The sequence below is a fragment of the Chenopodium quinoa genome, unplaced genomic scaffold (assembly GCF_001683475.1).
Source record: "Chenopodium quinoa cultivar QQ74 unplaced genomic scaffold, ASM168347v1, whole genome shotgun sequence".
NCBI lineage: Eukaryota > Viridiplantae > Streptophyta > Magnoliopsida > Caryophyllales > Amaranthaceae > Chenopodium > Chenopodium quinoa.
The window spans coordinates 3,407,134-3,428,722 of NW_018742309.1; the positions used below are offsets into that span (position 1 = coordinate 3,407,134).

Sequence of the window (21,589 nt, forward strand, 5' to 3'; positions counted from 1 at the left end):
CCCAGACTTCGGGTGAACTTACCCTTTGTTCGGCCGAACCATTGCCCGATTATAACTTCATTTTGTATAGGCTATATAAGCCTTAAGTTAAGACATTTTTTATACATTTTTAGCTTAGCTTAACCTAGGGTTCTTAGCTAAATTCTAGAGAGAGAAAACACTTAATCTCATGATTTGGATGATTTGTAATCAACTCTTTTGAAGATTAATGAAGCTCCTTTAGTAAGTTCTTCCCCTTAACTCTTTATTAGCTATCTTTTAACTCTTTACTTGCTTTGTTTTCTCTTGTTGCTTGTTAATCATGTTGATACTTGTTAATTTGTTGATTAATCTTGTTATTAGCATGATTAGTGAGTAGTTCCCCAACAAAGGGAATGGTGATAGATTAGCCTAATCTTGAGCATGTTAGGATATTAGGATTAATGGTTGATTAGTGATTAAAGTCTTTGTTTTCATGAATTTACCAATTATTTCTATTGTGTGTCCAACCAATGGTTGTAGTTGGGTGAGTTGACCTTGATTATGACAACAGTGTGATTAAATGATGCTCATTAGATGATTCATGTTTATTTACCTCATTTCATGCATGATTATGACGACAATGTAATTGTGTACGCTTGAGAAAGTAATTACTCCCGACAGGAGAGTAAATTATGCCTTTTTATCATCTTTCACGTTAATTGGTGATAGTGTTTGTAGTGCTTAGTGTCTCCTTTGGGTTTGACCCTACGCTTTGATTTAGGGGTTAGCATATAAAGATGTGTTTAGCCCTTGTCACAAATTTATTTGATTTAGCATTTTTCAAGCTTTTTTGTGATTCTATATCATTTTACTTAATTCGATCCTACCGCCTCATCATCATCAATCTAAAGCGGAATCTCGATCTTGACAACCTTGTTCCTTCTAATACCAAAAAGCCGTAAGGGGCTGTAGACAAGGTAATGGAATGTCAATACGGATTTTTCTATTAAATAAAAAACAATTGCTAACATAATGCACATATATACCTGACAGTAACCCAAAGGTAACACAATACATTGATACATATTTCTCTTTCGGATTTTCTTTAAAAATTGTACATTAGAAAGCATGCCAAAAAAGAGGTTTAAAATAATATTACAAGCTCATAGATCTGCACTCGAACTGTAAATCACTTTCTGGTGATTCAACCTTTATCTCATTTTTCTTCTGCAAGCAACAAAAGTTTTCAATGATCAAGCTCCAATAACACATGATTGTAAAACGGACAGATCTTTAATACCCTCACTAAGTAGAAAGTTAGAAACACATGAAATCATCCAGCTAACTCGTCTAAGTACTCTATTTTATTCTAGTAGCTTCACATTACATACAGACCAAGGCAAAGTGTGGACAAGGAGATTATTGGGCAATGTTAGGAGAATAGTTTAGTGCGAGTGGTTTAATGTATTTAGTGGGTAGGAGGGGATATAAGTAGGAAAAAAAGGCTTGGAATAGGAAAAACAAAAATATTGAAGGAACAAAAAATGAACATCCCACCCAAATAAATAATTAAATAAAACCCAAGGAGTTAATCAGTAGTGTAAGAGTAAAAGAATTACCATCTGATCACTGGATTTAGTTTCTTGCTGAAAGTGTTTTAATGTATGGTCTCCACGCAAAATTTTGGCTCCCAAACCTGTTTCATCAACTGAACCAACAGCTTCTGCATCCACCACAACTGCTTCTACTCGATCAGTTCCTGTTTTGGCATCTGGAACCTGCACAAGCAGAAGCAAACACCATGTTATAGCACTGTTCTGTCACGGAATACATGAAACGAAATTCTCCTATGCAGTTCCTATAGGAAGATTGCCAAACAAAAAATAACTTCCCAGATCTTCAAATTCCTAGTGGGGTTAAAACATAATACCTCAAACATAGCATCAGTTAAAATGGTCTCCAATATCGATCTTAAGCCACGCGCACCAGTATTTTTCGCCATTGCTTTTCTTGCAATTAATTTCAAAGCTTCCTCTGTAACATGAAATTTGACCTGCATCACTTTGAAGGTCAAAAAAAAAAACATATATGATAAAATAAAAATTAAATGTGATGGGAGCAGAATGAGCAGTATAAGCAAGATAAAAACAGCCAACTTACATCATTCATGCTAAACATCTTTTTGTATTGTTTACCAAGTGCATTTCTTGGCTGCATGAGGACCTGGAAGACAACCAAAAGAGCAAAAGTCACCTGCAAACCACATTTTTGGAGGCGGAAGCTATATACTTCGGAGAAGGGAGAGGGAAAGACGGACAATAGCATTATGCTACAATTATATGGCTGTCATATTGACATGAGTTTAACACCTTCAGTTTCTTATTTAATTGCATTTTTATGGCAATGTAAAATACAAGATTGCACTGCCAATGAAACAGTTAATCAATACCAACAGTCTCATGGGTTCCTTAAAATAGAGTGAGCCATGCCCATTGAGTTTCATTCCCAGTAATCACCCACTTTACCCCTTGAGTTAGAATATGAGACCTACAAAGAGAAGTACTACAAATCCGCAAATCCTAAATACAAATAAGATCCTCACACAAAAATAAGATTTCAAAAAAGCATTATAAATAACTCAAGCAAGTTTAGCGAGACTCAAGAGCCTGATTGCAAAACTTAGTTATGATGACACAAGTCTTTAGAAGAACAAGCTGGAACCACTGTGATTGCACCCCACTGCTTCTTGTTGCTGCTTTCCAAAAGGGTAAAGAACATAGATTTTACAAACAAGAGAACATGAGAATTCTGCAGTTATTATTGTAAAAAGTTCGGGTCCCAAAAAATCGCAACAAAAGTTGGGAGCTCAAAGCTAAACTTTTTTACAATTATATTTTGTAAAAATAAATAAATATCAATATTATTATTTCTGGTATACCTTATAATATTATACTATTGATACAAGTAAACTACTCACTTTAAACCTATTTCTAGTAATGAGATTTATTTTAAGGGAAATGGCTATATAAAATTACCAACTATCGCTGATGTGTGCTATATAATACAGCATCTATTGTAAATAATACCAACTATCAATCATTGTGCACTAAACGATATGCGGTTGCCGAAGTAGAAATTAAACAAATATATTCTAATTGATATAGCAAAAAATACTTAAATCTAACCAAAACATAGATTATCTAACAGCACTATTTTCTGTATATGAGGGAGTCCCACTTAACCAATTTGATAAACAAAATTTGTTTATCAAATGGCAAAAATGTAAATAAATCAACAATTTTGTATTAAATATGGGTCCCACTATTGTTGATATATTAATGAAAATGCCATGATGACTAGACAATATGACTATATATGTTAATTAAAAAACAAAAATCAATTTAAAGCTAACTTAAGTGTTAATTAAATCACAAAAAATAATTAAAGCTAACAAAAATTGTTAATTTTTAGCTTAAATCAATTTATAGATAACTAAAGTTGTAGATAAGCTAAAAAAATTAATTTTCTGGAGTTTGATTAACAGTTAAATTTGTTATAAAATAACTTTACTTATTTATTTTATAATGACTACATCATGTCAGTATCCCTTTATGTTCCCTCTACAGGCATCGGCAAATCATTAAACACACAATGATTAAAAGTTGATATTACTTGCAGCAAATTCTCGAGGCCACATTATTTAAACTCCCCAAGAATGTTTAACTGACATAAACAGCCAATATGTTATAGTCATACTTCATGACTTTGGACATAAATTGATATTATAGTACTGATTTGCATTTTGGTAGCCAGGGGAGAGGGGTTGAAAGAGATATGGACCAAGTTCATGAAAATATTTTCTGTAAGAATTAGGTGGTTCAACTACAAGAGAGCTGAAATCAACCTGGACGAGTTGATCCTCATTCAATGCAGATAAACTCACTAAAATTGGAAATCTGCCAACAAATTCTGGTATGAGACCATATGAAATAAGATCACTGCTTTCTACCTGCATATCAACAGCAACTTGAAGGTTAAGTCAATGGTCAAAGCTACACACATCGACAAAACAATTAAAGGAACAAATTTGGAAGTACGCTTAAAATTTGGTTCTCACAATTTCTAATAATGAAGATGCAACCACAGCATCAGTTGTCCTGCCAGATCTCATGTTAGCACGAACTGGTGCTCCAAAACCAATCGATGAATCATGACGCCTGACAAAACATAAATAGGAATTACTTTAAAAATCACCACTACACTAAATAGAGCAGTTTGTAGGAAGACAAGGTAAGTTAGAATTACTCTAAAAATACTAACACACCAATTAGAGCAGTTTGTAGGAAGACTAGGTAAGTTGGGTAGTAATTAGGAAGAAAAAAAAACCCATAAAATACACACCTTTCAGAAATAGTTTTTTCCAGATCAACAAATGCTCCACCACATATGAACAAAATATCTTTTGTATTGATCTGTCAAGCATCAAACAATATTAAATGAGAAGTTGAGAACAGAACACTTTATCAGTTTATCCATTTCACATTTTAATTCACAAGATGCCATGAGTGTTCAGTAGCTTATGCTTTCCTAAGCTGACTGCCATTACTTTATATAACTTTCAACTCAGCTCCATACTACGCGTTTTTCTTAATTTCCCAACCAATCATCAAGGTTATACTACTTATATATGTCTTGACTTAGCAAAGAACAAACTAAACATTTCTTGCCAAGTTACATGAGTTGAATCCAACTGTCTGTTTGCTGAAGTCCACTCTCTGTCCTCTACTTCTCATAATTGTCCCTCTTATTACTCATCAGCTCACTACAGCCAACATTAATAACCTAGCAGACTGAGAATAGCACCTCGGTTTCATCCCAACAGCCCACTCCACAGCCTACATTATCTACCCACAGGCCACCTGTGGTGTCTGCTGCCACTGCACATTCCTCCCACAACAGTCATCAACCTGCCTCCCCACAGCCACCCCATGGCTTCGCCCCAAACCCACAACCCCCTCACTTCTTTGGGCAAGTCTATATTACTATACTAGGCGCATGATTACTGCCTCTACGCTTACACCTAATGTCGTTCTTCCCACTATCCCATCTCCCAACAACAATATTAGGAGTCAATATGGCATCTACAAGTAAACTTCGTCTTAATCTCTGCATCATATCTACTGCCACTACTGTATCCTATTCTCACACTCAAACCCTATAGGAACCTGATTAGATAGTAGCCATGCAAATGAACTTAATGTTATGTATAATAACGGCACTTGGAAGTTGGTGCCTTGCTATCATTCCTTGTGGTTGTTTAATAACAAATTAATAAGGCAATTTTTGCACAATGCACAACTATGGTAAAACTCAGCACTTTGGTGTTGATTGCTTTGAAATGTTTCGTCTGGTGGTGGTGAAGCCAGCAACAATTTGTACGGTGCTAACTCTTGTTCTTACTCACTTATGTCTTGCATTTATTTGATGCAAGAAAGTTGCTTTCCTATATGGTAGTGTACAGAACAGTACACAAGCAACAACTTTCTCCAGGTTTTGCTAGTCTAAATTTTCCAACTCATCTATGTTGCCTTCGAAAAACATTTTATGGATTGAGGGCATGCTTAGCACCATCTGCTGGATGCATTTCTCAATAAAATGGAATTATTTATTCATCTACAAAAAAAAAGGCAGTGAGTTTGCTCATCTTAATCTATGTTCTTCGGGCTTCAATCACTTCAAGACTTAAGGCTGAATTCCCTAAGACAGATTTGGCCCCCAAAGTCTACTCCCTCTGTGTTTTAATAAGTGTTACACTTATCAAATGCGGCCGTGTTTTAATAAGTGTCACACTTCCTTTTTTGGAAAAAAGTTACATTTTAATATTATATCTTTCTCATTTCACGGTCCCCACCCAAACCCACTACTACTTTTTTTATTATTATTTCTTTCCTCTTACATTCATTACTTTTCAATAAACTATTAACCCCACTATCTTTCTTTTACAATTTTTAATTACTCCGACTACCCAACTTACCTCTTATTTTATTTAAGTCAATTAAATTGCCTAAAACTATGTGCCGGTCAAAGTGTAACACTTATTAAAACACGGATGGAGTAAAAGCATGGCTTGCTATCACCAATAAATATGAAGGGTTCAATGCAATGAACATTATTAATACAAGTTCATTGGAGGCATACCTCATAAAGAAAGGCTATATAGGTATAAGATATCCCATAATAAAGAAGAGTGCAATAGCCTTCTAGGCTTCTATAGAATAGCTCTAATGTAAGCAAGGCGAATTCATCTTTAAAACAGAACAATGTTCTATCAGCCATTGCAAACATATTTTGCAAGAGTCATACTACTTATACATCATTTGTAACTTGGACATTGGACATGTCACCAATTGCCCACCATATATCATAAGAAATCTCAGCTGGTTGAACTTGGTGCTCTCCCATGTAATTAAAACAAGGCTGTTATGTTATGTTAAATGTCGTTCGTTCTGTAACAGATTCTTTATTTGCCCAACTGCAAAAGTCATTCTTTAGCATTTGATTCAAAATCACACGCGACATCCTTTTTGTACCCTTATTTTCTACGGCTCAACCCCATAACTGTTTTAGTGAATATACTGGTAGAGAAATTATTCGAGTGGCTACCACAGTAAAAATTTAGCCACAAGGATTAATTACAGAAATTTCAACACGGAATGAGATATCATAGGCCCGTGAAATTAAGATTACGCTAAACAATAGGCAACACAGGAACACAAGCGTGGAAAACATGTTAAAGAGCTGACAACACAAATAAATAACAAACATTAAAAATTGTGTTTTACCTGTATGCTATCACCACGGGGATTCTTCCGAGCACCCTTGTCCGGAACATTTACTATCTAACAAAGAAGATAGATTCAACAAAGCAGACAAAAATGAGTGCAAATCAAGCTAACAAGAAAATTCTCATTCAAAATCCATGCAGCGGACCAGGGGCAGGACATGTGAATGTAGACAGCAGCAGCATACAAAGATGAACAAAACCACTAGTGATAATCAAGCAGGTAGCAATTATTAACAGCTGATAATAAATTGTTTATGCAATACCTTCTCGGAGAAATCAGATAGAACATTTGACATTAAGCTCCAAAGATAATATCCCCATTGAATAACATATTAAGTTTCATCCATAATTAATATGCTTAGCAGATGAATTCAACATATATAACATGTGCTAGATGAACAAATCACTGCAGGAAAGACAGTTTCAGACATTAGCCCACACAGACAAGAAAAGGCCCATATGTGCCACCCATGCAAAAGTTTAGTATCTAGTTCATATAATCAAAATAATATTATAGCACCAGTGATCATGACCAAACCAGCCAACATGTATAATTTAAATCAAGAAACTGCTCAACTAGAAGCCAGTATAAGTGAGTCTGTCGTTTTTCATGATAACACAAAACTTACTGTTCCTTCTAGCATTTTCAGTAATGCTTGTTGAACACCTTCACCAGATACATCTCTTCCAATGTTTGAGCTCTCAGACTGCAAATATTCAATAAAGAGAAATTCTGCTATTAAGATAACACAAAAGAAGGTATAAAGAGAGAAGACCAGCAGTTCTCTGAAAAACATACAGATAAAGAAACAGCACTCAATCTTCTTTGAAAAAAAAATTGAAAAAAGCAGCATGCACATAAAGGAAAAGCAATACATTACTCTGTCCCGCCAAGAAAGTGTTTGTACTTTGTAGACACATGAATATATTAATTTCCAACCAATTACCAATATGACCACAAATAGAGCTGATCATAGCAATAGCAAGCATAACTGACTCCGCCCAGAATTTCACAGCAGCTCGAGAATAGTCACATAACACTAATGCAAAAACATCAAAGTAACAAGTGGCAGCATGTCTTTCTACTAACACACCACAAAAACTATAGGAATCTAGGAAAATGATTATTTTCCCAATGTAAAGCTAAACTTTATCATATTTGGTAAAATTTAGGAAAATGATCAACACTGGATAAATTACAAAAGAAGTTTTCAATGAACTGACCCAAGATCCACACCTACAGCCAATTAACTAATGACTAAATTTATAAATGTATGATTTTCTCATGCAAAACCCCAGTGATAGAGTTTGTCCTGTCTTATTATGGACATCCATGTCCAGTTGATTTCCAGATACAATAGGGTTCAATACATAGGTTTCTTGAGAAAACAGGCATGAAGTCAAAGCTTTTTCTTTTTTCTTTGCCCTGAAACGAGCTCATATATTTCAGACGCTGTAGTCGTTGTTTTACTAACTGTCCAAACTAGTGTTTTAAAAAGAAATAAGTTTTCTTAGCCTATTTATCATTTCAGCTACATTTAAATGCTTCTTTTTGCCTTTCAATGTTAGTCCCTAAATCTCTCATGATTTATTGACCTTATAGACAAACTTACCAAAACAATTTCTTAGTATGCTCACACTCAAATGGACAGGCACAAACAAAAAAAAAACAAAAAGTCTCACATTTGCAATGCCATGATTACAAGAATTCAACCATAAGTCCAGCACCCAAAACTGGAGTAATAAAGATGTATCTCAAAATGACACCAAGGTGTCACTATACAAAAAATAAATAAATAAATAAAGCCAAAAATCAGCATACTATCAAGCTATCATGTAATTAGAAGTGAGTACCTTCTTTGTAACCTTATCCACTTCGTCAATGTAGACTATCCCTTGCTGTGCAGCTTCCACATTAAAGTCAGCGGCCTATAGTCAAATAACAAGACAAAAAAAAATGTAAGATCAAAGATACTAACATGATGTACAAGAAATGGTCTGCTTACCTATTTTCTAAAAAATAAAAAAATTTAAAAAAAAAAAAAAAAAAAAAAAAAAAAAAAAAAAAAAAAAAGCTTGGGTAAAAATTAAATACCTACTACAACAAAGGAAATCAGGGGGAACAAAAAAAGGCTCATAGTGCTTTCAAGTGTAAAAAATTACAGCACTTAACATTTACGATAATTACGAATGCTTCCTTCTCTTAATCACTGTCTCTTCTTCCCCCTCACCCTAGAAATAGATACAGAGATGGAAAATAATAGGAAAAAAAGACGTAGACTATATATACTAATTCCATTCTTCAATTATTACTACACTGTTTTAGTGACCAAACTTCGCAAACTTTGACCATACTCTTTGGCTAATGTATCAAATAGCATGTAATCGTGTATGAATAAAGTGTTAACAGTTTGCATTCTCTAAATTCGAAGACCAAATCCGGGTATCATCTTATCTTCCCCAAATTTCATTCTCTAAAACTGAAGACCAAATCTGTTCAAACCACCAAAGGAGTGAGTTTCCCGTAGAGGGTGCCCAAAACCCAGAAAATAACTTTAAAATATTTTGGTGTCTAATAAGGTCAGGTTGTATTATGTAAAATTATGAGATTAATTGTGCAGGTGTTTTGTACTCAAGGGCAATGGATTTTACCTTTGTACTAAGCAGTATTATACTTCTTCAGTACTTTAACAATCCCAGCATTTGGACTCTTGCAGTATTCATATACCACCTACATTACTTTTTTATGTACTTAGAAGACTACGAAAGAGAGCAGGTATTGGGGCATGTGAACAAAAACCTAGGGGAGGGTGTTGCAAGTGGGGTTTATGAAAGGAAAAGTGAGAAAGATAGTGTTGTAGCTTGGGTTTGTGTAAGAAAGAGTAGGAAAGAGAGTTGCATGTGCTAAGAAGCAAGTCAAACTTTGCTAAAACAGGAAAAGAAAAAGTGTAACTTAAAAAAAACGTAGTTAGTATAAGTTTGACAATATATTTGTTAATAGTGTATGTAAAGCAAAAGTTATTATACATCCACTGTTACTTAATACATGCAACAAGTTGACTTTCAATGAGTATATTATAAAGTCAGCTTGTTGCATGTATTATGAAACAGAGGAAGTATGTACCAATTATCCTTCAGTTTCTTTGGCCTTCAGATTCAATAGACAACATTAGAGAAGCAATAAAATCCCAGTCGACAAGAAAAATCAACAGCGAGCTACAGCCAGCACAACAAACCATCTTTTCTTTCTAAAGTGAAAAGCTATGTTACTCGGACTCTTCATCTCACCTCAAGTACCCGTGTCGGACCCTTGACACTCGGACATGGGTAAGACACACTTCGACACTTCATTTTAGTTCAAATTCATGGAAATTTTCATAAAGTAGCCGAGTAAGACACTTAGAAACATACCCGTGTCGGACATGGGTACCCAAATCCATGTAACATAGGTGAAAAGGGTGTGTGCAGGAATTATTGGCATAAATATGTGTAACACAGAGAACCATGAATCCATGTAGGCAAAAGAAGAAAAAAAAAATCATGCAAACATGAATCAAACAGTAACTTATACTGTATGTCAACCTAAATAACAAATTTCAGCAAAATGGACAACTTGCCCGTGACATACCGTTAGTAGCTTAAACAATATTGACTCAACATCTTCCCCAACATAGCCTGCCTGAAATTGAAAAAAGAATATTGCTCACGTCAGTGATACACTGGTGAAATTGTGCAAAGAGAATGTTAGGGACATTGGATTAGAGGATGACAAAACAGAATGTTAATGTGGAAGTGTGGATTGTGGAACTATTATAGAGGGCATCAGGGCCATGCTGATGTGAACTGGAAGTGAAGTGCTGTTTAGATTTGATATTCAAAACATAAACCGCTGTTAAACAGAAACCAGCTTCATCTCCAAATTATCTCAAGAGACAAAGAAATGAAAGATACTATGTCCCACGAAAAGGAAGCTCTTACAACATACAGGAATGTCCTCAAGTATAGTTGTTGTCCAGTTTCCATTGTATATGATTCATCTGTAACCCCCACAGACCACACTTTGCAGGTAACTAAATAAGAAAATAAAAAAAATATAAAAAAAAAGGGAGCAACTAGAACTCAAGCCTGACTTTAAATTTGCAATCTATAAATGAATAAGTGAAATCAGGCTTAAATTAAAGCCCTGCATCCCTCATCTCCCTCATCTTGCAATCGCATTGCAAGTTACAGAATAAACCCACATGGATTTATATGCTACCGCGTCACATACCCACCAAATTCATAAGATTAATATGAGTACCAACTAACAATACACCGCTACTAGTAACAATCAGATTAAATAAAATCACTTACTTGAGTCAATGTTGTTGCATCTGCAATGACAAACGGCACATTCACCAAGCGAGCCATTGTTTTTGCGAGTAATGTCTTCCCTGTCCTTACAGCCAACATCAGTGCAAACATATCAGAACAAACTTGTTCACCAATCATCACTCGCAGCATAACTACTATCAAGTATTGGAGAGAAGGGAGAAGTAAGCTTATGATGGACGCTATCTACAGATCAAAGGCGGTCCATACCACAACCAGTTGGACCCATCAATAAGACATTGCTTTTTTCCAATTCAACAAGATCAAAGTCATCCTGTTTCACCTCATTGCCATCTACATCTGCACCTGACCTACCATTTCAACCACCAAATATAAGAACCTCAAAGAATCAGAGTTACAAGCATAAAAGCAAAATTTTATTTAAAAAATGTGTCAAGAGAACAAACTGATTTTGCTCAGAAGTGTAATGTATTCTCTTGTAATGGTTGTAGACTGCCACTGAAAGTACCTGCACTTAAAACAATATTATCAGGAAAAAATAAAAAAAATAAAAAAATAAAAATTAGAAACTTTAGTAAAATTCAAAATATTAAGCAGTTGATAAAATATGCCTCAAACAAAAATCAATAACTAACTAGGATATATAATTGGCACACTTTTTAATAATAAGAGGAAAAAAAGTTGATGGGTGACAGACCAAAAAAAAAAGAAGGAAAAAAAAAAAAAAAAAACTAACCATAAAGGAATGGGCAAGTGATTAGAGACGACACAATAAGGATAATGCAGCAAGGAAGTTGAGGTGGGGGGAACAAAAAATGCATTTTATACAGAAAACAATGCCACCAACCTAACAAAAATATTACTCTTTCAGCACAATAAATGTCCACTTACTTAAATGGCATTACTGCACTAATATAGAAATATTCTGCACAGTGTATCTGAAGGTTGCTCCCTATATAAAGACAACTATTGAAAAATGCACAAAGATAAGTTGTCGATCCATTATGTAAATTTTTCATATTAATTATCAAATTTATCGAATTGAGTAAAATTTGCATTAATATTTCAAGTAGCATTTAAAACTTTTAAAAGAAAAAATAAAATATATTGACAACTAGAGCTTGAGCACAAAGATAAAGAACGAGCTATCATCTAATTACGAATCTTAATTACAGATTATGCCAGTTTTCTTTGAACTATTACAATCAAATGACTCTTAAAATCCCAAGCCTCCATATCCCGTTGAGATACACAGAGCAATCAGGAGTAAAGGGAAGCTCAAGAAAAGACATGAGAATCTCACTCCAACCAAATACACCACAAAATTACCATTAGTGCTTTGCTGTCACAATAACTTATTCTCCCTGTCCACAACAAACCCCGCAAAATAGATTTATAACCAATCCACCACCATCAAAGGGCAAAACCACGGCTCTTGATGCAAGGCAAACAGTCTCCCCCAAAGGTAACTCCCCATTAGACAATGTAGGAAACAAGTGAACAAAAGTCACTAGCATCTCAGCACAACAAACACATATTAGATGAAAGAGCTAGCCTCAGCCTACACCTTTGCAACATGTATTCACTTTGTTTGTGGAAAGCTCACCAGCGAGAAAAGATCTCACCATTAAAGGCCCTTTAGCCTTCCAAATTAAATTTGCAACAGGAAGACAAATCAAGCAGCAGAGATTAAATTTACAAAAAAAATGTCCCTGAAGAGTTCCCTGTCCATACCCTTGAATCCTATACTAAAGTCAAACAGTCAAGCATAAACTCCCTTTCATGTAAAGGCCGGCTTGCGTGCTGACGACTGTGGACGGTATGAAAATCATCCCTTAGGTCTACTAAACCTATGAGCTTGCAATACATGCAATAATTGTAACAACGACGACAACAAATCCTAATTCTCAAAATGATTTAGGGTTGGCTAACATGAACAATACCAATGAGAATAAAATCATAACAAACCAAGTAGCTGTATCACAGATTTGGTAACCAACCATCTATAATGAACATGAGACACTACGATGGGATATGTTTCAACTTGAGTCAAAAAGCTGAATTACCTTCTGTTTTTTTCCTTTATATAAAATGAGTACATAGAAGTTTCAATGCCTTACCTTCTTCGCTAAATGATTTAGGTAATTTTTACAACGACAACAACAACAAATCCTCGATAAATGATTTAGGGTCGGCTACATGAAGAATACCAATGAGAGTAAAATCATAACAAAACAAGAAGTTTCAATGCCTTACCTTCTTAGCTCGTTCCTGCCCAATGACAAACTCATCAAGCCCTCTACAAATCTCCTTAGGCGTGGGCAAACTCTTCCCCAAATTCGCTCCGCCCCACCCGCTTCTCTCTCCAACCGCACCTCCTCCTCCCTTGGGCACTTCTCCAGGCACACTATCACACTCCACCCTAGAAGCAGCCCAAAGATTCTCCCTGGAAAGCGGTGTCGACCCCTCGGATGAAGAAGAAGGAGGAGGAAGATCCCTGACATAAGACCTCAACTTCTGCCACATAGAAACCTTCTCATTCTCATCTTCACCATTATTATCATCATCGTCGTCGTCGTCATCATCATCCTTCACAAACTTTCCTTCCATCATCATACCATCCTTATCCTTATCCTTCCCTCCAACCTTCCCAATCTCAAAGAAACTCCCCTGCAATGGCGCCAACTTAAACGGTCGAAAGTAAAACGCAGTTTTGCAGTGAGGACAAATGTTCAACGCTTGATAAACACCCACTTCGTTGGGAGTAATTGACAATGGACGATTCGAGAAGAGAACATTCATTTGCTTTGAACAACGAGGGCAATTGACGACTGCCTTGATTTGGTCGTAATTGTCGGAGCTTCCTTCCCATTTGAGCCGACCTTGAAACCCTAACCCTAATTTGAGAAATACTGGAAATTGGGGATGAGATGAAAGGAAATTGGTGGGTTTAAGGGATTGGGAGTGTCGGTGATATTGGCGGAGGTGTTGTGGAGATGATGAAGAAGATGGCAGAAGAGAAGTAGAGGAGAGAGAAAATGGAAGGAGTTGTTTCAAATTTTTTCGCCGGAGAATTATCGACATGATGATTATTTTTGTCGGAAACTTCGAACAATAATGTGTCGTGGGCTTATAAGAGCACCTGCAACGGCTAGCTAGAACAACTTTGTCAGTTTGTCACTTAATAATTCACAAATTACATGCAAATCTAGTAACAAATCTTACAATCTTTCTATTGGATAGCAACATCTATTTATAATTTGGAACTTGTTAACGAGCGCCTTGAACTTTTGATAACCTTTAAAATAGTTTCTACTCCGTAAAATGGCATTCATTTGATAATATTTGTCAAAATCATGAGTCGATCGGTGTAATTAATGTAATATTTATTTCAAGTTAATAGTTTTACTTTTAGTTATCTTATACAACGCCTTCAGGCCATTCGTTAGTTTTTCCCTTATAATTTTGATGAAAAAACTGTATATTTACAGGGAATTGGAAAGTCCAAATAATCAAGTCACAAACTCTCAATAAATAATTTTACTAGTTCAATGAATATTTATATAACAATGAATAATTATACTGGTTCTGTTTGGGGGTAAAAAAAACCCCTAATAATCGGACCACTGTTAACGCAATATGTGTCCCAATAGCCTGCTGACACGTGTCACCCTTAGAGCGGCCCAAAGGGAACCAACCCTCTACTGACACATGTCACCAAACCCTAGAAAGGGATTGAACTCCTTCTCTATAAATAGAGGAACCATCCTCATTTGCAAACGACTTACAACGAACAACCCAACAAAAAAAAACACACACAACATACATTGAATACACATTCAACCAACCCAAAAACTGAGCAATTTTCATTGTAGAACCCTCCTGACATAGGAGGGGTAATTGAGCAATCTTCATTGCAGAACCCTCCTGACTCACGAGGGGTTATTACTTTCCACACTATACTCCACAAACACGTTCTAACTTGATCGTCGGAGGCGAAACTCCCACCCTAGGGAGTCTCCGTTGTTTTGCAGGTACAGGCAGCTGGAGGTCAGTCTCGGTGTTGTAACTCTCCCGCAGGACATCTCAAAAAACCCCGAAACATTTGGCGCCGTCTGTGGGGAGAGTACCACTGAGATGGCTTCACAGGAGTCTGTACTATTTAGGGTAAAAATTACCCATGACAAATGGACCAATCCGGACCTGCCACGTGGGCCAATCAGCGACCGCCACTTGTCACCCTAAGAGGTCCAATATGGACTAATCAGGCCACGCCACGTGGCCTCCCATATGCCAAATAGGCAAAATGGCCACCAAGGCCCAAAGTCCGAGAGAAGCCCAATTTGCCCTGGTTAACCTAAACCTAGGATTGGCACGCTTCTCAAGACTATAAATACTTAATCAATCCTCATTAAAGGGGATTCAGCAATTAATGACTCTCACCTAGAGAAAACCAAAACACATTAATCACTCCTCCCCTAGAGGAACCAGATCTCCTACCTTTACTTTCCGCATTTATCACTCCTCAAACAAGTACTAACTTGATCGTCGGAGGCGGAGCTCTTACCACAAGGAGTCTCCGTTTGTTTTGCAGGTACAGGCATCCGGTTCCAGTCTCGGAATTGTAACTCTCCCGCAGGACATCAGAAAACCCCGAAACATTTTGGCGCCGTCTGTGGGGAGAGTACTTTCGAGATGGCATCACAGTCTGTACCGATTCTAAGTGACAAGCGTCCCATGGACGACCCCCTGGTTCAATCGGACCAGGACACCGACAATGAAATCGATGTCGAGACTCACACGACCCCCGACGGGTCCCTTAGAGCTCGACGTACCCGTCCCACCGCCTGAGCATCAACAGGCGATCGAGGGGTCTGCTCCTGTTACTAGGAACGAACTCATGTCTTTCATGAGAGGTTTCAAGGGAGAAATCCAGGAGCTAATCAAAAAGAGAACGCATGTTCCCGCAAAGGAACAGTCGGCCAGAACGTCCTCCCACCCCGGGAGAACTAGACTTGTTAAGGATCGTGTGGCGACCCCCTAGCCAAAGCCTGGGGTAAGGCAGTCGCCAGTGATCGACTAAAGAGCCTCTAACGGGACCTTAAGAGCTCGACGCACCCGTCCCACCGAAAGGAGGGAACGGGAGGACCAGGCTGGACCAAGTCAACCAGCCGGCCTGCTGTCTAGTCATCAGCAAGCGACCGAGGGATCTGCCCCTATTACTAGGAACGAACTCATGACCCTTATGAGTAGTTTTAAGGGGGAGATCCAAGACTTGATAAATAAAAGGGCGCATGTTTCCCCAAAAGAACAGTTGGCCAGAAGGTCCTCCCAACCTGGGAGGACGAAACCTGTAAAGGATCGTGAGGCGACCCCTTACCCAAAATCAAGGGCAAGGCACTCACCAGTGATCGACCTAACAAAGTACTGCTTTCCTTCTCCAGGGAAGAGGAAACCCATCCGTCTTGTTCATCCGGCCAGGTGTAACCACCCCCAATTGAAGTTAGATGCGCCTAGCATCACTCAATGAGTACATCCGGCAAGATAACAGCCTCTAAGCATTCGGCCCGGCAGCCGAGTACTACAAGCGTCATACGGCCGAATGCCAAGAGTTGTATGGATAGGTTTGTAAGCTATTGTTTTCAAGTCATTATTACTCATTTTTATTAATCATTATTATGATTGTAAAAAAAAAAAAAAAAAAAGAGGGAGCCGCCTAACTTACTAATTCTATGGAAAAACTCCACTTAAAGCCTTAGGTGGCAATCCACTACACAATTAAAAGCCTCTCATTTTGTACATTAAAGAGAGGTGTCAAAGAAGTGGAGCCCTTGGGATTTGACGCCTGTTTGCATTAGCTTATCAAGGCCACAATCAAGTTAATTTTTTATTTATGAGGCGGAATTTAGCCTAGCCCCTCATGATTATAACAAACAGCGGGCAACTTCACAAATGGAAAATCGTCGGCATGCTCCACATGTAAAGCTCAAGCTAAGTGATTCTTGGGAGTATTCAGGGAGTCGGCCCTCCATGAGTGTTCAACCAGTGTAATGTGTCTAGCAAGCCACTAATAGAGCTCTCGGCAACGAATGGACAAGCATAATAGGCAACCGTATATCAAGGAAACCCGGTAGTACTGCTTGAGTGGTTGACCAGCTGTGCTAATAGGAGCAGCACATATAGGTGTTTGCAATGCTAATATCGACTGATTGTATACAAGTTAAGCCACGAAGCAGCCAGATGGTATATTGAATACATAGCATGTATTTGCCACTAGCAAACGTGCATTGAACTTGGCTGTGTTGGGATAAACAACCGGCATAAGTCCGAATGATTTCAGAGCAGGCGGCCTCAAAATAACCGAGACGCTAATGCTCCTCTTTGATACAGCCGGCCCAAGCATTTCAAAAATAGGCGGCCAAATGCCGAGTTCGAGGCGAGAAACCGAGCCACACTTGAGAATTGAGAATAATCGTGCGGCACTCCAAGCATTTGGCCCTTTAAGAGCAAAGCACCATATGAGTCGACTGTACGAGGCCCTGTTTCAAGGAGAAACAGGCGGCACCTACCCAGCAAAAACAACCGCAACTACATAGCAACCAAAATCAACGCGCGGTTGGTTTAATACAATCGGCTCTATAATCATTCAACGACAGCCGAGAGAATTATTTTAAAATAAAGTGCTTATCTCATACTATCAGCTAGCCTACAAGAAGGATACCGGCCATTAAAACCATTCGCAAAGAACGAAGCGGCATTCGCAACCATTGATTATTAAAAGCATAGCTAAGCTCAAGTTCTTATAACCATGGAAGCAGCCGGCCTGCTCCTCATGTAAGTTCAGGCTATGTGATTCTTGAATTTCGAAGGGTCATGGTCGAGTAAATTCAGGCTATGTAAGTTCAGACTACGAGTTTTGTGCTTGGACTGAGCAGGGGCTTGAGTAGGCGGCACCAACCCTCATCCCAGCCAAAACATCGTTCAGCCATATTTTACCCTAAACATTCGGCTCTCCGCTATTGAAACTTGTAAGCGAGAGCTTGATGGCTCTCATCTCAAACACATACAAGCGTTAAATCAAGACTCGAATGGCTCGAAACAGCCGGCACTCTTTTATGGACAGCTACAAATATCTAATGGGCAGGAACGATACGGAACAGCCATCACCTCATAACAAAACCAGCCGGCCTTCATCATGGTTGTGTTACTTGCAAATTCTACCTAGCTTGCATTAAGAAAATTAGGCAAGTCTGGAGGGCCGAGCATCTCACATCTCAATGGCCATCGCAAAAACAGTCGGCTATGGTTTACAAGAGCCATCTAGTTCATATAAGCAGGCGACATTCACAGCTAACTCAGTAAACGAATGCGGGACTATGGAATGCGTAGCATACTTCCCTACACCTGGGAGTTTAAGAGTGGTCGCACAGGTTGTGATACGGCACTTCAAGGACAAGCGTCTCTAATAAGCAGCTGAATGGCTTCGCTCATATAAACAAGGGCTATTTGATGTAATTGTCTCTCCTAGACGCCTGATATATCAAAGCTCCCAAGCAGTGTGGGTCCTAGGCTCATAAAACTAAACCAATGAACCATTGAAATTGCATAAATTTGTGCCACAAGCTAGCTAGCAAAGGCACAACAAGACAAGAGTGTGTTCGTTATGCATGGCAAAAATTTTTTTAATCATAATACACAAGACGGGAGTGGACGTCTAATCTTGAGAGTTTGTAAATTTTCATAACAGGCGGCTCTCGCTACCATCACAAGTCAGGCTATACGGCAATTAAAAACAGTCGGCACATCACGGCAGAACCAGCCGGCCTTTGAAATCATTGACAAAGTACAAGGTGGAGCATGGGCACCTATGATTAAAGCATCCGGCAGTAGCACAAGCAAGGGGCGAAAGCCGTATGTTTGATAGACTCCTTGCTGAGTGGAAAACTGAAGATGAATTAGAAACACAAGCGGCATAATAAGCCACCTGTGAATATGCAAGCTATATACAAGTGGCTCGGCAATCGACATCATACAACAGGCGGCATGCCAAATGATTATTGAAAACACCCCCTCGTATCTTGGTGCTATGAGAGAGCCAACTCTCTTTGATCAACCACCAAAGGAGACCGGCACCATGCTTGGTCGGATGTGAAGCTTGAGCAGGCGGCATGTAAAGCGTCGTAGCTCAAGCAGCCGGCCTCAAAACCCAAAGAGTAGTCGAATGCTTGTTCATTGCAAGCATGTGTGGGGCTTGACGCCTTGCATATCGTATAAAACCTGCCGCATGATTGTTCAGGAAGTCTCATCTTATGTGTGAGTTGTCACCATAAGCACATTATCATTATTATGATTGCAAGTAAAAAAAAATAATAAAAAAAAATAAAAAAATTTGCCTAAGGTTAGTAAAACCGGCTGTTTAGGCGGCACCCTATTGAAGACCGTCTCCCTTCTGTTTAGGCGGCACCTTACTGAAGACCGTCCTCCACTTATTTGTGTGACAATCTATCAAGCAAGAGAGGCGGCATGAATAGTAGTCGGCCCCCTATACGACGAAGTCTCGAAGCTATGAAAGCAGTCGACCCTCATTAATTTCACTAAGGGGCTAAAGACCGGCGGAAAATGTGTGGGCCGAACAGCAAGGTCGCAAACCACATTAAAACAACTGTTCCCATTCGAAGAAAGTAGAGTCACCAATCCTCCATGGAAGGGAGCTAAGTCCTCCATGGAAGGGAGCTAAGTGATCTATCTACTCTAACACTTGAAATTATTTCAATACTTGATACTAATTCAGAGGGGCATGTCGCCTGTACCTTTACAGTCGGCTACTCTCCATTGAGTATTTCACTCTATCATCAGAGGGGCATGCCGCTGTACCTCTACAGTCGGCTACTCTCCATTGATTATTTTACTCTATCACCAGAGGGGCATGCCGTCTGGACATATAGTTGGCTACTCTCCATAAGAAAGGGTCGACTGGTTCCAAAACAGACAGCTACTCCACTATACTCAGTTCACCAAGAACTATCAAAGGCTCATGGCTGAAATGATCAGACCAGGCGCCAAGCCAACTGATCCAAATATAAGTTTAATTCGACCTGTCCCAACATTATAGCAGGCGTCCGACGGCATCCATCCGGATGAAATTCGTCGCAGAGAGCAGCTCCCTTTTGGGTGGAACATTGTTCTATAAAATCATTACACGACACCTATACGACTGTCCCCAAGGGCAACCACGTAGCCGTTTTTGAGACAAGGATAACTCTATCACTAACCAAACCGGTGGTAGCAGTTGACATCTGAGTCGGATGACCCCCTGTATTACTTGGGATAAATTCAGGGGGTACCTCTTGAGTTAATAGCCAACAAACATTGGCGAATCAAAAGGTTCAGCCGACCTCCGCCGCCTGGTACCTTTACTACTCAAGCAGGAGTGACGGCGACTGAGTAACACCAAAGTTAATCATGGTCACTCTCTCAAACTTAGTATGGAGCCTAAAAGGTATGAGTCGTCCGCCTGTTTTTAGCAAACAGGGGCTCTCAACCACTACTCCTGCTAGGTTAACAACCTTTGAGTTAATAGCCAAGAAAAACTTGGCGAATCAAGGGGACTATCCAGCCCCCGCCGCCTGGTTTCCCTACCACTCAAACAAAATAGGCAGTGATTGACTAACCGCAAGGTTAACCAGTCGCCCTCCTTAGTACGGAACCTAAAAGGTATGAGGAGTCCGCCTGTTTTTTGGTAAACAGAGGTACTCGACCACTATTCTTACTAGGTTGGCTATACTTAAAGTTGACGTCTGTAACCCAGCAGGCGTAGCTACTTTGGTTGGACGTCCTTTCTAACGCCTGCTTCTATGCAGCCACCAAAACAGACGACCAGCCATCCCCCAACGAAATAAACTAAGTACCAAACTTAGTATATTGAATCAAAAGAGGCCAATGGCCGAATAATGCTAAATGCTTACCCCTTGTGCAATAGTTGACAGTCCACCTGATCAAGGGCTATCTGCATAGTGGGGCAAAGAATCGGCATCTGTCTTGTTTTGGGGTTTTCTGATGTCCTGCGGGAGAGTTACAATTCCGAGACTGGAACCGGACGCCTGTGCCTGCAAAACAAACGGATGCTCCGGATGATTGGAGATCCGCCTCCGACGGTCAAGTTAGTACTTGATTAAGGAGTAATTAATGCGGAAATTAAAGTGATTGGGTCTCTCTAGGTGAGAGTGTTTAATGTGTGTAATCTGCGTAATCTCCCTTAATGAGGATTAAGGGAGGTATTTATAACCTCGGGAAACGTGCCAATCTAGGTTTAGGTCAACCTTGGGCTGATTGGGCTTCCCTCGGAAGTTGGGCCTAGGTGACCGGCTTCTCCATTAGGCATGGAGTATGCCACGTGTCATGACATAATAAGTCCAGGGTGGACGAATAAGCGTGTGCCACGTGGCAAGCCCT

The 21,589-nt window shown here is 38.9% G+C and overlaps 1 protein-coding gene across 3 annotated transcripts; it reads right to left on the minus strand.

Annotated features, from left to right (window-relative positions):
• Positions 1-944: 944 nt before the first annotated feature.
• LOC110688175 (CLP protease regulatory subunit CLPX2, mitochondrial-like) lies at positions 945-14,335 on the minus strand. 3 transcript variants are annotated; one of them, XM_021864886.1, is made up of 15 exons: positions 13,394-14,325; positions 11,584-11,645; positions 11,387-11,487; positions 11,159-11,238; positions 10,434-10,484; positions 8,660-8,734; positions 7,435-7,512; positions 6,804-6,860; positions 4,363-4,433; positions 4,079-4,178; positions 3,866-3,970; positions 2,122-2,184; positions 1,892-2,014; positions 1,581-1,739; positions 945-1,188 (listed from the first exon to the last, which is right to left on the minus strand). In XM_021864886.1, the coding sequence occupies exons 1-15, from the start codon at positions 14,219-14,221 to the stop codon at positions 1,117-1,119; spliced, it is 2,025 nt and encodes a 674-aa protein (XP_021720578.1). In that variant the 5' UTR covers positions 14,222-14,325; the 3' UTR covers positions 945-1,116. The 3 variants fall into 3 exon arrangements, 2 of the variants coding, with proteins under 2 accessions (XP_021720578.1, XP_021720590.1); XM_021864898.1 differs by lacking the exons at positions 945-1,188; positions 1,581-1,739 and having other exon boundaries at positions 1,905-2,022; positions 13,394-14,333; XR_002504516.1 differs by lacking the exons at positions 945-1,188; positions 1,581-1,739 and having other exon boundaries at positions 2,000-2,022; positions 2,122-3,970; positions 13,394-14,335.
• Between the last annotated feature and the right edge of the window lie 7,254 nt (positions 14,336-21,589).

What these genes read in the sequence shown, in the direction of transcription:
- LOC110688175 (XM_021864886.1), bottom strand. Translation starts at nt 14,221, where the DNA reads ATGTCGATAATTCTCCGGCGAAAAAATTTGAAACAACTCCTTCCATTT. An exon ending in TGGATAAGGTTACAAAGAAG is followed by an intron (nt 7,513 to 8,659) that starts GTACTCACTTCT and finishes GAATATTTGCAG; the next exon opens with TCTGAGAGCTCAAACATTGG. An exon ending in CTAAATCCAGTGATCAGATG is followed by an intron (nt 1,189 to 1,580) that starts GTAATTCTTTTA and finishes TGTTGCTTGCAG; the next exon opens with AAGAAAAATGAGATAAAGGT.